This window comes from Antedon bifida, chromosome 5 (genome assembly GCF_963402885.1).
Source record: "Antedon bifida chromosome 5, ecAntBifi1.1, whole genome shotgun sequence".
Taxonomy (NCBI): domain Eukaryota; kingdom Metazoa; phylum Echinodermata; class Crinoidea; order Comatulida; family Antedonidae; genus Antedon; species Antedon bifida.
Genome location: NC_136230.1, coordinates 30,440,328 through 30,457,109, shown reverse-complemented (window position 1 = coordinate 30,457,109; position 16,782 = coordinate 30,440,328). Strand labels below are relative to the sequence as shown.

Here is a 16,782-nt window from a genome sequence, read left to right as displayed (position 1 = left end):
AGCCTTGTCAAAAACCATGAGAACTTCCCAGGTGTGACAGGTGTCATTAGTTCATGCTAAAACAAAATCAGCTGATAGTATGAATGCAATCTAACAACAGAACACTGACCTCGCCTTGCCAAGATAGGAACTCGTAACAGTCCTTTGATCTTATATCTGGCTGCGACAAATACCAACAGTACTGTAAGAACATTATCTGTGGTGAGCGGTGTCTGTTAAGGGCGTGGAAGTGATCGTGTCGCAGCCACAGATAAACCCTTTGATCTCCGGAGCTCAACATCCTGTTATTTGATTGTATAGTACAGTGTATACAGTAGTACAGTATTTCAGGATACATTTAATGGATTCGCCAAGTACACTGGTCTTTTTTATAACTCCAGCTTAGTAATCGAGATGTCCACCCGAGAATTATTTATGCTCAATGCAATTAATATACATTACAATTAAGCTTTTATTTTTTATAAAAATTGGTTGCAATTACTGTATATATATTATATAAAATACAAGCCCGCTTTTATTTGATTGGCTAGTACGTCCACCTTCTAACCCCCTGTTATTTTGTACTTTTTGATTCCCATGGCCCCTTATTGAACCCGGACTAGTTTGTTTTGTTCATAAATTATTTTAAAAGTAAACAATTTTTCCCCTTTCATATCAGTTAATATTCAGATAAATTTAAATGAAGGATGCTCTTTATCGGTTATTTGGTTGAACTGTCTATGTAAACATCAAATACTGATGCTTGGTTGTGTCAATAATGTTGGGCAAATCAATTTACTGGAGCAGCAAGATTAGCCTATGCATTGCTGTTTGTCGCAAACAGTTGATGGTAGTATGCTCGGATATTTTGAAAAGATGGCGTATGATGTTCACTTGAGCTGGAATCTCGGGTTACGGACAACAATATCAACATCTCGTACACATTTTAGTGTACTGGACACGAAAAAAAGCACTTGAAAAAAATGTGTGCAAAAGCCACTTTTTGGAAGTTCATTTCTAAGAGTGAAAAACACCTAACATTGATTTAATTGGGTCTTGATTTAGTGCACTCAGTCTCATACAGTATTAGAAACAGAGCTACTTAAAGAAAGACAACTACATATTATTTCAATTTTGATGCATTCAGCTTTTTTTATTCACCTATGTCTCAATGTAATCTTTTCAAACCAATCATTACTGAACGATTGAACCGAAGAAGAAGCAGCAGCAACAACAACCAATAAAATAATTGGTTTTATTAACTCTTGCAATGTCCATAACACAAACAAAACAAGCATTAATTATTAGTCCATGATGTTTTCAATCTTGCTGTTTCCATATCCATGATCATATTCCATCCTCCGCCGGCATTCCCTTCGAGATGTATACTGCCAAAATCTGGAACACTCCGGCAATCTGGAATCCACAATCTTTGTGTCTGTCCCAATTACCTAACTGTATTATATTACTGGTGTACAATCATGGAAGACTTCTTATGATGCAAACTATTCTTAATTAACATAGTGCTTCACCTATTGCATTAACAAATTAATTTACAGAGGGGGAAGCTCAAACATAGTAAGAGACTTTTGGCTGTTGCCACAACCCCCGCTAAGAATATTTTGGCATTTACAATTTGGTGTTTTAACGCCACCAATCTAACATATTGATACAAAAATCGAGATTTTGGAATAGAAAAAATGTTAATAGAAAATAAATTTAACTAATGTATAACTACAGGTTTGCTAGAAAATTACAACTAGTTGGGACAGACATTTATCCTTCTTTTTCTTGGATTATTGCTGTGGAAGAAGAAATAAAACAAATTAGTTAATTTAAAAAAATGATTTTTCCCTTGTGCACTAACTTTTTTGTGTAAAAAGTGATTTTTTTTATAGGAAGTTTGTTGCGCTCACCCCGCCGCGCTCACCCCGCCACGCCACGCCCTCACAAAGTGGATAAATAATTATGTAAGCACTTACTGTCTTTTGTTGGTAGTGTATTCTTTTCTTGTGTTTCCGTCTTCTTTAGCTTGGTTTTGTCGAACTTTGTTACTTCCTCAACATTTGGTTTATCACTCATTTTGGTAGTTATTTGAGACGGTGAAGCGAATGCAAAAAGCTGAAATATCAACAATAATTTGGTAATAATATATTGTAAATCTATGCTACATATAGCCTAGGCCTAATTCCATTCACAAAAAAAAAGATGACAAAGGGAAGTAGACTACTATACTACTGGACTCAACACCCTCAAGAATAAATTTAAAATGTAGCTTACTTAATAACGTTCATAACGGAAACGTTTGAAAATTTTTTTTAAATCAAAGTGTGGACGAAGAGAGCAGTGCGGAAATGGTAGGGCGAGGGAAATAGGCGAGGCACGGTGATCCCTTACTTCCGCTTCCTACTTCCGGGTTTATGAACCACCTGCTGCTGCATAGCCAAAATGCAACAAGAAGGATAGGCGATGAAAATACTGCAAGTTGCAAGACATAATTAAATGAAACAAATAGCAACAGACAGTTGAAAGCATATATTCCTACAAAGTTTTTAAAAGAATTGCGCCGTGTTGAGGAAGTTTTATCGAAAAGGGAGTGGCCCACCCAGACGATATTTTTTCGAAAACTTTTTCAACGTGTGAGCATTGAAAATAACAATACACGCTAGGCCTATGTATGTGGAACATCTCAACAATACGAGCATGTACATCTAGAATTATTACTCAATATATATTCTTTTTAATTTATTCTTGAAATTGGAAGAACTTACCTGATTTATCAGAAGGTGTCTGTCTGTCCTCCTTGGTCAGTTGATAAGCGAAGAATAGGAGAAAACGTATAATGTCGTCGTTTTACATGCCATGCGGTGATCTTTAAAATATGTGGGCGGGCTTTAACTGCCATTAGCCAATCACATTTCACTACCCTGGAGGAAGAAAACGTAACGCTCTCTGCTGCTGATGAAAAGCAACCGTGTAATCAGGTGAGCCGAGTTGGCTGCTTGACTCTGTAGAAAACAAACAGCGAAACTTCCATTCATCAGGTTTTTCTTTCTATTCTATTTTATGCGCTTTTAAAAATGTGGACATACCAATTCGATTGCGTCTGTTCTCACACCATACGAACTTTCAGGCTCTGCCGCTCTGCATCTCACTCAACGGGCATCTCAATTATGGGAGGACGGTTTCGATAGGAGATCGGGATGGTGGTAGGCCTCGGAAGCGGCGCATCTTTTATCTTGGAATAATTGGATTTTATCATTTCTATATTTTAAATTTAAGTTAAAAAGTAAAACGTTTTGACAAGAGAAACATGGAAAAGTTGTGTTGTTTGTCAAATCATTGTTTTTTTATACGATTTATTCTCTAAAACATATGTGTGACGTGAAAATATTTTGAAATTTGGAACCAAAATTCGGTGGTGACCAACCCGGTTGCATTATTTTTTCCTATCATTCCTCAAGCATAAATCATACATTCTCATCCTACTAAGCGCACAATGTGTCACATACGTCATTATGGTAGTCCTAATAAATGAGAAACTTGTCGCATCATTTCCGTCGTCTCGGGGACACGCCGCTCGTTCAAATCAAAGTCAGAATTACTTGGAAATAGAAAACAATAGACCTATTGTTCATTTTAAACTTTTTATTATAAGATGTAAATTAAACCTTAAATGCATAATAAAACAGTATGTGAATACAGAATGTGGAGAGCCTAGGAACTAATTCTTGTCCTATCTCCTCTTTTACAGAATCCAATGCATTTCTTTTGTTTGTATTATGTATTTGTCTGAAATAAAAGTTGAATTGAAAATACGAATTTAACTTTTCACTGGCTTATATCATATCATTAAGCAACACAATTTTATTAACGCAATAGTATTATTTCATGTGCAGCTGTCTCTGATCTTTGAATAAATAGTTGTACCGCCCTCTATTATCTAGGAGTACAACGTCATCGATCTGGCGATTGGTGTGGGGCGGCGCGCGTCATAAAAACGGAACTGACGTATAATTTATGTAAACATTTTATGCTCGCGGAATAACATTTTCTCCAAATTATTGTTACATTTTTTCTATTAAGACATATATTAATAATTAAAGTTACATATTAGTGTAATATGAGATTAATTTATTGATAATGAATAATCAAATAATACTAAAGTCTTTATATATTACGAATAAAATTACTTCTTTTTGGAACTATTTTAGATACGTAAAAACACGTCAGTGTGAGTGGTACTAATTTGCATAAGAAGAAAGGCATCATAAAGAAGGAGAACGTTGTTGTGGTGTGCAGTCGGAAAATTGTGAAATTTCTGTGGCCAAAATGTCAGATGCAACGGGTAAGAAAATGTTGTCTAATTGCTTTAATATATCTTTAGTTCTTTAGATAAGTTAGTAATATTACTAGAGTAGAATTCTATAACTTAAAATTATATAAATGTGGGTAGATTTTGACCCTACTACACAAACTAAATGAATCTGCATTTTTGTATCTCTCTGCAGGCTAGTGCAGCCTTGTCTTGTTGGACTTGTCTATAATTATTACTTTTCATTATGATATTGTGTGTATATTCATATCAACTACAGTGATTGTTTTTATATATATTCTTTTTAACCGTAATATGTATGAAATAACCATTTTCAAGTACATCATACTGTACACATACAATTACAATAGAATATGCCTATGACTTTTCTGTTGGCCCTAAGCCAGAGTATGAAATATTTAAAAACTATTTAATTTCACACAGGATTACATAATACATACTGAAAACATTAGTATACACAGTCATCAGTACAGTAAATGACATATGTTGTTGAATAACATCACGATGTCTGCATTATTTTGCATGAAACGGGGGATCGGTACTTCATATATTATATTTGGTGTAAACCATTTGGTAACTTTCTTTACTGCAAGATAATATTGACTTACAATATCGTTTTTTAATAGTTATTTTAAAATTAGTATAATTAATTGTACATTATTTAGGCCTAGCAGATTTGGCTCATAGAGAGTACCAAGCCGGAGATTATGAGAATGCGGAACGACACTGTATGCAGCTCTGGAGGCAGGAACCAGAGAATACCGGTGTACTGCTGTTGCTTAGTTCCATTCACTTCCAATGTCGAAGACTTGATAGGTAAGCATAGTTAGGAATGTTGTTTTGTACACCGTTGATCGAGTAATAATCTCATCTATTGTATTGATACAAATGAATAAACACTTTTCAAGTGGATACAAAACTGCAATTAATTCTAAACCGGACTTTTGAAATGCATTCTTGAAACCAAAAATTGAATTTCTACTTTTGGGAGTAAAGATAACAATATAGATATGGTTTAAATTCAACATTTTTGCTTTTCAGATCTGCTCATTTTAGTACCCTAGCAATAAAACAGAACCCTATGTTGGCCGAGGCCTACTCAAATCTCGGCAATGTGTTCAAGGAGAGAGGTCAGCTTCAGGAAGCTCTAGAGAACTACAGACATGCTGTTAGACTTAAGCCTGATTTCATCGACGGGTACATCAACTTAGCAGCAGCCCTGGTGCAGGCTGCAGATATGGAAGGTGCAGTACAAGCGTACATGACAGCCCTGCAGTATAACCCAGTGAGTATGAAGGTTGGTCTCTTCGGGGTTCAGTATGGATTCCCCACTTTATTTTACCACTAATGTCTAGCATGCAAACATTAACCATTGCCATACTAACTACGCATGCTAACTTTGAATCGGCAACCCCTGCTTTTATTGTTTTTTCCTGTGTCTATCCACCCCACCAATTCTTGTACATTTATTGCTATTACTATTGTGATACGTTTAATACAAATTTAAAATATAAATTTAAGCATGAAAGAAAAAATGATTATTATTATTTATTGTTATTATTAAACTGGATAAATTCATATTACCATATTATTCTACTACTGAACTAGGGTGTAGTTCGACCCGCCCTGGTCCTTGGGAGTCGGCATTTAATTGTCTACATGAGCACATGCCGAGATTGCCTTTATCAATTTGGTTATTCCACAGGATCTGTACTGTGTACGCAGTGACCTGGGAAACTTGTTGAAGGCTCTTGGGCGCCTGGATGAGGCTAAGGTATGGATATAATCTACATTCATTTTAATTAACTATCTACCATAAACATTAAAATAATTAACAAAAAAGATAATAAATTAAACTAATTAATATCGACATAAATAATAAATATTATAATTTTATAGAATGATTATTTATTTAAAGGAGTTAAATAATTTACAAATTCAATCCAAAATTGTTCCAAATCTAATTAATAATAAACTGGAGACACTATATTTTCAATCAAACTAGAGACACAATGTTCAATAGAACATGAAACCAGTCAGCCATTTTGTGTATGATAAATGAAAACATTAACATTTCTTATTATTCATGATTGAAATGTTTCGTATAAAGCTCTGTCTACACTATCAAACTTTATGCTACAAAAAAATGTGATGTGCCCAAATATGGAAATGATGATCACTACCATATTTGGGCACATCACACTTTTTATGTCAAATTATTTTGATAGTGTAGACAGAGCTTAAGGTGGGTAGATGGAAAGAAGTACTAATTAAAAACAAGTGCATTTGCTGTTATATGTTTGCTGTTATTATCTTCATTCATTAACTAATTGTGGACCTTTATACCATTTTACAAAACACTTGTTTTGTTAAAGACAATTTTGTAATGGGAATCAAAAGATTGCTAAGACTTGGTAAATCTGTTCATTCTATGGCTCTGCTCCTAGCGCAAACATGAGCGGCTGCTGCGCACCCCACAGCCTTGCGTGTGAAAGAGTGAGCGCCAAGCACGCTGGTTTCTGTCAACGCGCATTTAGTTTTCTGCATGCTTGGAAGATGTTTTTTTTTTTTTTTCCTAGCAATAGCAGCCAATTACAGCGCATTATTTACTGCAAGCTTGCACGTTATCTTTGAGTATGGCGGCCATTTTGTTCGACAATTTTCGACAGTGAATGCTAAGCCATAGTCAAAGATAGCAGCTGTGTGTAGAAAGGAGATTCTAGAGATTTTTTAAGCATTTTTCTTTCATTGCAGCTTTTTTCCAGAAGTTGCTGTTTCTTTCAGCAATTCTACACAGACTGCGATTCTAACGTCAAACTCTACTTTGCTAAACGAAAATCAAACCTAAAAAAAAATATTTAAACAAGTAGTCTTTTATTTGATAATGATTTTTATTAACAGAATGTTATGATTATAGTTTTGCAAGGTAATGTTTGATTTCAGAATGGCATTCTGTCCCCATGACCCGGCGCGCTGCTGTGAGTAAAGCCATAGAATGTAATAGAACTATCACGTTTAACAACAGCAAAAATGGCCAAACCAATTTAATCATGAGATTACTCAATGACCTTCTTTCTCAGTGTTTTGACAGATTTTACTAACGATCTTTTGATTTTATTTTCTCTTGTTTCTGACCTGATATTTTTCAAAGATTCTCCTCTTCACTGCTGAGGAATAAACCAGAGATGTTAGATGTGCAGGTTATTGGATTGGACCATGCCATCAGCTGAGCTGTGGTCACCGTCGGTGGGTTGACGAAGTTTGAGCCAAGCCTATCCATGCTTTATACACACGTGCGCTATTCTGTATATTTGACACAAATCATCACATCACCATGTGCTTAAGAAAAGTTTTTAAAATTTAAGCCTATGATTTTAATAATAGTCCAATTTTGCAGGTTTTACTGGCTAAAAATGCGTACATGTGTGATGGGTGGTGTAGATCAAAATAACAGACTTTGCAAGCGTAGGTTCGCTAGAATCTACATGTCTATTTAGATGGGAATGATGATGAAAAGAGCTGCGATGTTTGCGACTTTGCCAAGCTGCGGCTGCTGTCGTCGGTCCAAGAGAAGTGGTTGTTGCTACAGAGCTGCTGCTGCGCTGCGCATTGCTTAGCATTCTGGAGTTGCAAAGTCTTGCGTCCCACTGCGTTTACCGCCGCCTGGCTGCATGATTACTGGTTGGTATCGGGATACATTAATGCACGTCAACACGTCAAATTGTAATCCACGTTGAGAATTAAATGCTTTAGTAAACCATATGGAATCCATATTGAGAATTAAACTCAATTTAAATTTAACCAAATATAAGTATACAGTAGATTATCAACAGACGTGTCATTGTATTTATGTTGTCCGTTTGCGATACCAAAACAGGCTGCGTGGTTTGCAGCGGCGATCCTACGAGCTTATTTCTTTGCCCGCCAATTGCTCTGCGTTCAGGTTGCACTATCCACATTTGATTGCTACGGTAATCAAATGCCATCATCCAAATATCTTAACTGAAATTAAATAATTTTAATTGATCTTAATGGCAGATAATGCAACCTCCCTTTTCAAAATCATTCCCTGTGGAATTTGGGATAGGATTTGTACTTAATATTGACATGTTTAAAGTTTCCATCTTCAATGTACTAATCTGTTTATATTGTGCCTGTTGACTGTATAGGCTTGCTATTTGAAGGCAATTGAATCGCAGCCAAATTTTGCAGTTGCATGGAGCAATCTTGGCTGTGTTTTTAACAGTCAAGGAGAGATATGGTTAGCAATTCATCACTTTGAAAAGGTAAATCATTTCATTATTGTTTTATATTTTTTCTAAAGCTCTGTCTACACTATCAAACTTTATGTGACAAAAAAAATGTGATGTGCCTATATATGGACATGATGATGATATTTGGGAATATCACAATCATATTTGGGCACATCACACTTTTTTGTCAAACTAATTGATAGTGTAGATAGAGCTTTATACAGTTGTGGGCAGTAGGTGCTTTCATCATTGCATGACCACATGTTCTCATCTAATAATTCCAAGCATTGATAACCACATGTTTTTAACGCGATGTGTTTTCTTTAACCCAGGCTGTGACGTTGGATCCAAACTTCCTAGATGCTTACATCAATCTTGGAAACGTACTAAAAGAAGCCAGGATTTTTGACAGGGCAGTAGCTGCTTACCTTCGAGCACTCCAACTCAGTCCAAGCCATGCAGTTGTACATGGAAATCTTGCCTGCGTTTACTATGAACAGGGGTAAGAATAAGTATGCACTTTGGTGAAATTATATTTTTGATAGTAAACACCACACAAGGTCAAAGGTTCAATCCTGATCTAGTGCTAGGGTTGTAACTCGCGACTCTTTCTACAATACAATACTGTATAATAATAAGAAACTTTTATAAAGCGCTATTTACCAACTCGCATCGCCACCCTAAATTATTGAAAAAGTCGAGATTTTAGAAGTGACTTGAATTGCTTAAGAGATTTACATTGATGGACATGGAGTGAAAGCTGTATCACAATAATAATAATTTGTATGCTTTTGCAGGTTAATAGATCTTGCAATAGACACATACAGACGAGCAATAGAACTACAACCACACTTCCCAGATGCATACTGCAACCTAGCAAATGCACTCAAGGAGAAAGGTCAAGTTCAAGATGCGGAAGAATGTTACAACACGGCTTTGCGATTATGTCCGACACACGCAGACTCCCTCAACAACCTTGCCAACATAAAACGAGAGCAAGGTAAAACCGAGGATGCCATACGTCTGTACTGCAAGGCGTTGGAAGTTTTCCCTGAGTTTGCAGCGGCTCATTCTAATCTTGCTAGCGTGTTACAGCAGCAAGGGAAATTACAGGAAGCACTCATGCATTACAAAGAAGCAATACGGTACGTATGATGACGACAGAGTAAATGTTCAAACAGTTAATGTAAACATAATATGTGTCCGAGCAAAACTAATGTTCTATCTTTTGCACTGTAATTTGCAAAATTTAGGGGTGGCCTAAGTGCCCAAATATGGTAGTGATATGTTCAAATATGGTAGTGATATGACATCCTTGTGTCCATATATGGGCATATCACATTTTTGTGTCACATAAAGTTTGATGGTGTAGACAGAGCTTAAGGCCAAGTGTGTCAAGTAAACACAAAGACCTATAAAATGAAAGCTGATTGACATTACTATTGTATTGGTAACTCCATTGAGATGCAGCCACAGCATTGTCCTTTTTTCAGTAATTTACCTTTTGGATTTAAATATGATTAATAAAGAACTGTCATTGTTCTGTGTATTAAGTTCAGCTATGTTTCTATTGTAGAATTTCACCAACATTTGCCGATGCATACTCAAACATGGGTAACACGCTGAAGGAGATGCAAGATATACAAGGAGCATTACAGTGCTACACAAGAGCTATCCAGATAAACCCTGCATTTGCTGATGCACACAGCAACTTGGCCTCCATTCATAAGGTATGTGATAGCCAAACAGCTCTTCTTTCATGGATTTATGCGACACATCTCTTTGACCTAGATACAGACACATATAACTAGCTCCTATTTAAGTGATTCAAAGTCTAATTGCTACAAACTGTACAAGAGTACTGGAATACATTTGTTTCCTTTTGATTATGCTCAGTAAAATCTATTTATGAGAATTATCAGAGTTTTTATGCATGTGTTTTTTTGCAGGATTCTGGCAGTATACCAGAAGCTATTGCATCCTACAGAACAGCTTTGAAGCTGAAACCAGACTTCCCTGATGCCTACTGCAACTTGGCACATTGTTTACAGGTAATATATAAATATATATGTTAGCACATATATGAATTGATGCCTGTATCATTGTACATATGAGAATGACCTTGTTTTCTCTTGAAAGTTTTCCCAGTTTCAACGAAAACTAATTCTTTAGGAAGAATACTTAAAGTTTACCTTGCTTTTCCGTGTTTAAATAAAGTATTATTATTGTGAGGATCTTGGTATGTTCTATTAAGTGATTTAGTTGTATTTTTAACAGTTTTTAGCTAAACATGTAAACCTCATTATTTTAATGTTGCAATGTACATTTTAGGAAATAATAAAAACACATGTTTTTCTTGTACAATAGATTGTATGTGATTGGGCAGATTATGAGGCGCGTATGAAGCAACTTGTATCTATCGTAGCAGAACAATTAGAGAAGAATCGTCTTCCGTCTGTTCACCCTCACCACAGTATGCTATATCCACTGTCCCATTCCTTCAGGAAAGCCATAGCCAATCGTCACGGCAATCTTTGTTTGGACAAGGTAAGTACCGGAAGGTTTCATTTATGCAACAGGAAGCGTTTATCAGGATGTACGGTAGCTGGCCAATCCCGTGGGACCAGTTGCAAATTGATTGTACTTGTTGACATCGTTTGATATTGAAAGATAATTTGGGTGCATTACTTTTATTTCCGTTGACTTGATATCACTGAAGATGAACAGTATGAATAAAATAGCTGGAATATTTTTGTTTTATTTATTCATTATACTGCCCCATTCATTTCACTTCTTAAGCCTAACCCAGCTCCAGTGGAACACTTTTCTCCCAAAAGGCCCAGTATACAAATTGATAAAACAATGTTTTTTAAACCAATAGAAAGAAATCCTTATTGCAATAACAATTGAAATTTAGATTCTTTCTAATTATACAATAAAATAACAATGTGTTTCATTTTGTATCGTGTATGGAAACTATAAAAATCTAATATGAATGTGAAATATTAGGTTTAATGAGGTCACTTGCATTGAATAGCTTTTACTAGTGTGGTGGTTGGGTCATAAGTTCATTCAGCTAATAAATGATCTTATAACAATATGTATTGTACATTGGTAGCCTAATCTATTTAAGCTAATAAATCTTATAATAATCTAATCCTCTACAGATCACTGTTCTGCGTAAGAAGCAATACATATATCCCAAAGATTTATCCGATAGTAAAGGCAGATTAAGAATCGGTTATGTTAGCTCAGATTTTGGTAATCATCCCACATCACATCTCATGCAGAGTATACCAGGAATGCACAACAGAGATAAAGTTGAGGCAAGTATACTACATTGTATATCCATGCTTTGTTGCCTTTTCTTACAGCAAGGTGCCTATTCAATCATTGTGTAAATGAATGAATTGAATTGTGTTAATTTAATCATAAAATCTGCTGGAAGATTTTTGCCTGTTGGTAACAAAATCGCTGTTGCCCAATCACCATTGTCTGTAACGTAATACAGAGTGCTAACTCATTGTACTAATTAAAAAATTAAGTTGTAAATTAATCCACAATACATTGTGCATGAAAATGTTGATACATTGTAAATATTTCCCTTGTAGATATTTTGCTATGCCCTGAGCGCTGATGATGGCACTAACTTCAGAATGAAAATTTCCAGAGAAGCCGAACATTTTGTAGATTTATCGACAGTAAGTCATTTTACATAATAATTAGGATCATTCTTGTGATATTATTAATTTTTGATGGTAGAAGATATTAATTTAACATTTTCCCAGTACAATTCATGTGTGTGGATGCTTGTAATAGAAACAACCTGTGTAACAGATGACCATGCAAACTCTTTCTTATTCTATAGATACTAATTTTATTGATTTTTAAAGTTTTAATTGTATATAACTATATCTTTATGTCAACTTTTTAATTATTTTTTTATTTATAACTTTCAAACTTTATAATATAGTACATGAACATGAACAATATACAAAAAACCGTCAAAGAAAAAAAAGCTTTATCTTTAAAAAAAAAAAAATTATTTGTCTGGTGTGAGGGCCCCATTAAACCGGCTCATGCTGGCCAGGTAACCCTTTTGAAATATGGTGAAATAAATAAATGTTTCTTTTATCTTGTAGGAGCCTTGCAATGGAAAAGCAGCAGACCGGATAAATGCAGATGGTATACACGTGCTGTTAAACATGAATGGCTACACAAAAGGAGCTAGAAATGAAATATTTGCACTCAGACCAGCACCCGTTCAGGTAATCACTGGCAACATTTTCTTTTATTCATGTCATTTGAATGTAATGCACATCGAAATTATGAGAGTTGATGATTAATAATAAATGTTTGTCTCATTACCATGAGGATGATGATAATGGACATTACATTGTTAGTAAAGTTAGGTTTGCGGTACACCATGTCTACAGTATGGGTATGATTGAGTATGTCTTAACAGTTCGGCTTTTGTGTCTTCTTTAGAACGTTTTGCAAACACATAATGTACCACAAACTAAACTTTAGTAGTATTTATTCTCAAACATTTAAACAATAAGTAATTCTTTTCTTTTAATCTGCAGGCCATGTGGCTAGGCTACCCTGGCACAAGTGGAGCACCTTTCATGGACTACATCATCACTGACCGTAACACGTCTCCTGTTGAACTAGCTCACCAGTACTCTGAGAAGCTGGCTTACATGCCTAACACGTTCTTCATTGGAGACCATTTGCACATGTTTCCACATTTGATTGAGAAAGGTTTGCTTGATAAAGATGGCAAACAGAGAAATGATAAAAACATCATCAATGCCCTCAATTTGAAACAACTGGTAAATATTTTTTTCTTCTGTATTTTTTTGAATTTGAATTTTTTCAGTGAATTACATTAATCATCATAAAGATTTTCTAGTGTGAAACAATGAATTTGTGAACTTCCCTGAATTGTTTACAAACTGTCACATGTAGCCCCCAATTTCAGATAGTTCCCATTTATACTACATTGTGTCAACCATCATGTGATCACTTTTCACTTAAGCCCTGTCTACACTATCAAAATTTATGTGACATAAAAAATGTGATGTGCCCATATATGGACATGATGATATCATATCACTACCATATTTGGGCACATCACACTTTTTTTGTCAAAATAGTTTGATAGTGTAGACATATAACTAGCAAAACTATAGGGTTACACACACTAGACGTCAACACTGGAAAGAAGATGTTAAACGTACTACTATTAGCCCATGTTGTATTGACACATAATATTTATATGAATGTTTGCAGGCTCAGGATAATAACATGAAGCCTGAAATGAATGGAGCATCAGATAAATTGCCGTTCAAAACAGTAGCATCATCCATCTCAAACGCAGTGAATGCAATGGTGTCACAAGGCCAGCTACAAATATCAACACCACAGGGTGTCATCATCAATGGTCTAGCTGCTAGCCAAGTAAGTAAAGCTCTGTCTACACTATCGAACCAGTTTGACAAAAAAAGTGTGATGTGCCCAACTATGGTAGCCATATGTCCAAATATGGTAGTGATATGACATGATTGTGTTGACAGAGCTTCATGCAATTATTGCCCCTAAAGTTTTGTTCCCACTTGGACACAATGCAAGTAATTTGACCAATCGTGATGTTATTGATCAACTCACTGCGTTGTGCATACATTGTGTTGTGCTATGTGTAAAATACTCTGGCCATACTCGCCAATCACGATTAAAATGAGATTTCTTTTAAAAATTATTTCACTCAATAAATACTTCAGGATTTTGCCGTAAGTGAAAAAAATAAACATTGCCACTATTTTATGTATTCTGCAAGCTTGGCTTGCTATTTGAATTAATTTGTTCATTTAGTATGTTTTTGTGAATTTTGTTGTGATTGCATCACCCTATCTTTTACAGACATTGCCAAAAGCTGCTACAGGTGAGGAAGTGCCACCCAATCCACTGGTGACAACTAGGAACATGTATGGCCTACCAGATGACGCCATTGTCTATTGTAACTTCAATCAACTCTACAAAATTGACCCCTCAACATTGTCCATGTGGGTTTCGGTGAGTAATTTTGACAATGTTGATTCCTTTGTTTTCCTTTGTTGATGGGTTAACGTTGATAATTCACTTTTTATTGATGAAATAATTTGTACTTTTCCCTTTGGTAAAATTTTCTGTTTGTATCTTAAATAATTAATCTTTAAATTATTTTCCATCCTGAAAGAAAGCTGCACTGAAATAGATTTATCTAAATATCTCATCTTTTTTTTCTGTAGATTATTCAAAAAGTGCCAAACAGTGTTTTATGGTTGCTAAGATTCCCAGCTGTAGGTGAAGCACATCTTACTGCCACAGCCCAACAGATGGGTATCCCTGCTGGACGCTTGATCTTCTCCAATGTAGCCCCGAAAGAAGAGCATGTCAGGAGGGGTCAATTAGCTGACGTATGCCTAGATACACCGCTGTGCAATGGCCACACTACTGGGATGGACGTACTGTGGGCTGGCACGCCTATGGTCACCCTCCCTGGTAAATACCATTCCATTTCATCTTACCACTTGCCTTGTACAAGTTAATGAATGATAAATTAATAATAGAGGACCCTTAATATTAAGCTTAAGGCCAACTCAGACGTCTCGACTCGGTGCTGTCTGGGTTGAATACCGACGAGGCGAGTCGCCTTGAGAAAGCGTAGGGCGTAAGTTTTTAGTTAAATTTTCTCCCGACGAGACAAATCTACCTCTGAGTTTGCTTTTATCCTTTTTATAAATGGTATATAAATAACATAAAATACAAAGGAAAACCATACTTTTTCAATTTACAATTAAATATACAAATAATACATTTTTATCAACAGGCGAAACTTTAGCATCAAGAGTTGCAGCCTCGCAGCTGTACGCATTAGGCTGCCCGGAACTTGTGGCCCGCAACCGACAAGAGTACGAAGACATCGCTGTAAGACTAGGAACGGACTCGGACTACCTACTGAAAGTGAGGAACAAAGTATGGTTACGACGTATGAAAAGCCCGCTATTTGATACAAAACTTTACGCAACAGACTTGGAGTTGTTATGCTATGCCATGTGGGAACGACACGCTAAGGGCCTACCGGTTGATCATATTAGACTCGCACAACAACATGTTTTTAAACAACAACAGCAGCAGCAACAACAACAGCAAGAGGAGATTATTTAAAAACAGTGGACGCTGAAATTCTGCATGCTGTCAGCATATTTTTTAACAGTAAAAAATAAAACAGTTTAAATGTATACAAATACAATGCCCAGGATTAATGCAGATATTATATGGGATGATCATTCAATAGAAGCATCGTTGTATTTTAATTTTTAATTATGTTAATATTGCTATAAATGCAACTTATAATAATCTTCACATATTTAGCACAAGCTCACTGGATTTTAATTTGAATTTTCAAGTAAACATTAAAGCTTCCGAATAAGATGTTGTAATTAATGTTTGTTGATACATTAGATCTTTATTTAAATTGCACATGAAATATTAAAACATACAGTATAATCTTTATCGATGTTTCATGATATTAAAAATGTTATTTTTAAAAGCTTATGTACTGTCTGTGTAATGATGTATATTGTAAATTCTTTAAAATGTATAGGTAGTTATTGTTATATGTAATTTGATGTTTTTTTAAATTTTGGTTTTGTGTGATTGATTGAGAGTTGGAATTTGCTATACAGCAGAAGAGTAACACCTTTAAGTGTTGTTGATATAGGATGAGGGTATCATGTTTTTATTTATGGAATTGTGATTAGCATAGGGTGAATACGTTGCATTTCAGGAGTAGTAACAGCTATTGCTTATTGTATATAGGTTTAACACATGTATGCTGAATAAACGCCTTCATTTAAAATTATCGTTTTTGATTTCTTCTTTTAATACAGTAACAAAAAATCATTTTAATCTAGAAAAAAATAGTTCTGTTAAAATGTTTCTCCGTATGGTTAGATTGTTTGTAGTTGTTTTCTTTTAATACAGTCAATTTAAACAAAAATAAATTTAACAACTCAGTTTTTATTTTAAATATTTCTCGATATGGTTTGATAGAAGACGTTGCTAATCTACGCATGCCCATACGCCTATACCCAAATAAGGAGAGTGATGACTTGGCGATCGTCTGACTACGACTTTCGGCCAATCAGATCACTGGATTGCTTAGACGAA

The 16,782-nt window shown here is 35.3% G+C and overlaps 1 protein-coding gene across 4 annotated transcripts; it reads left to right on the top strand.

The window, feature by feature from the left end:
* Positions 1 to 4,116: 4,116 nt before the first annotated feature.
* LOC144843596 (UDP-N-acetylglucosamine--peptide N-acetylglucosaminyltransferase 110 kDa subunit-like) lies at positions 4,117 to 16,469 on the top strand. 4 transcript variants are annotated; one of them, XM_078700452.1, is made up of 18 exons: positions 4,117 to 4,327; positions 4,981 to 5,131; positions 5,357 to 5,600; positions 6,021 to 6,089; positions 8,485 to 8,601; positions 8,901 to 9,070; positions 9,366 to 9,713; positions 10,145 to 10,298; positions 10,518 to 10,619; positions 10,936 to 11,115; positions 11,736 to 11,894; positions 12,180 to 12,269; positions 12,711 to 12,836; positions 13,155 to 13,403; positions 13,864 to 14,031; positions 14,491 to 14,643; positions 14,859 to 15,111; positions 15,440 to 16,469. In XM_078700452.1, the coding sequence occupies exons 1-18, from the start codon at positions 4,312 to 4,314 to the stop codon at positions 15,775 to 15,777; spliced, it is 3,087 nt and encodes a 1,028-aa protein (XP_078556578.1). In that variant the 5' UTR covers positions 4,117 to 4,311; the 3' UTR covers positions 15,778 to 16,469. The 4 variants fall into 4 exon arrangements, with proteins under 4 accessions (XP_078556578.1, XP_078556577.1, XP_078556579.1 ...); XM_078700451.1 differs by having other exon boundaries at positions 5,357 to 5,612; XM_078700453.1 differs by lacking the exons at positions 4,117 to 4,327; positions 4,981 to 5,131; positions 5,357 to 5,600; positions 6,021 to 6,089 and adding an exon at positions 6,543 to 7,561.
* Positions 16,470 to 16,782: the final 313 nt, after the last annotated feature.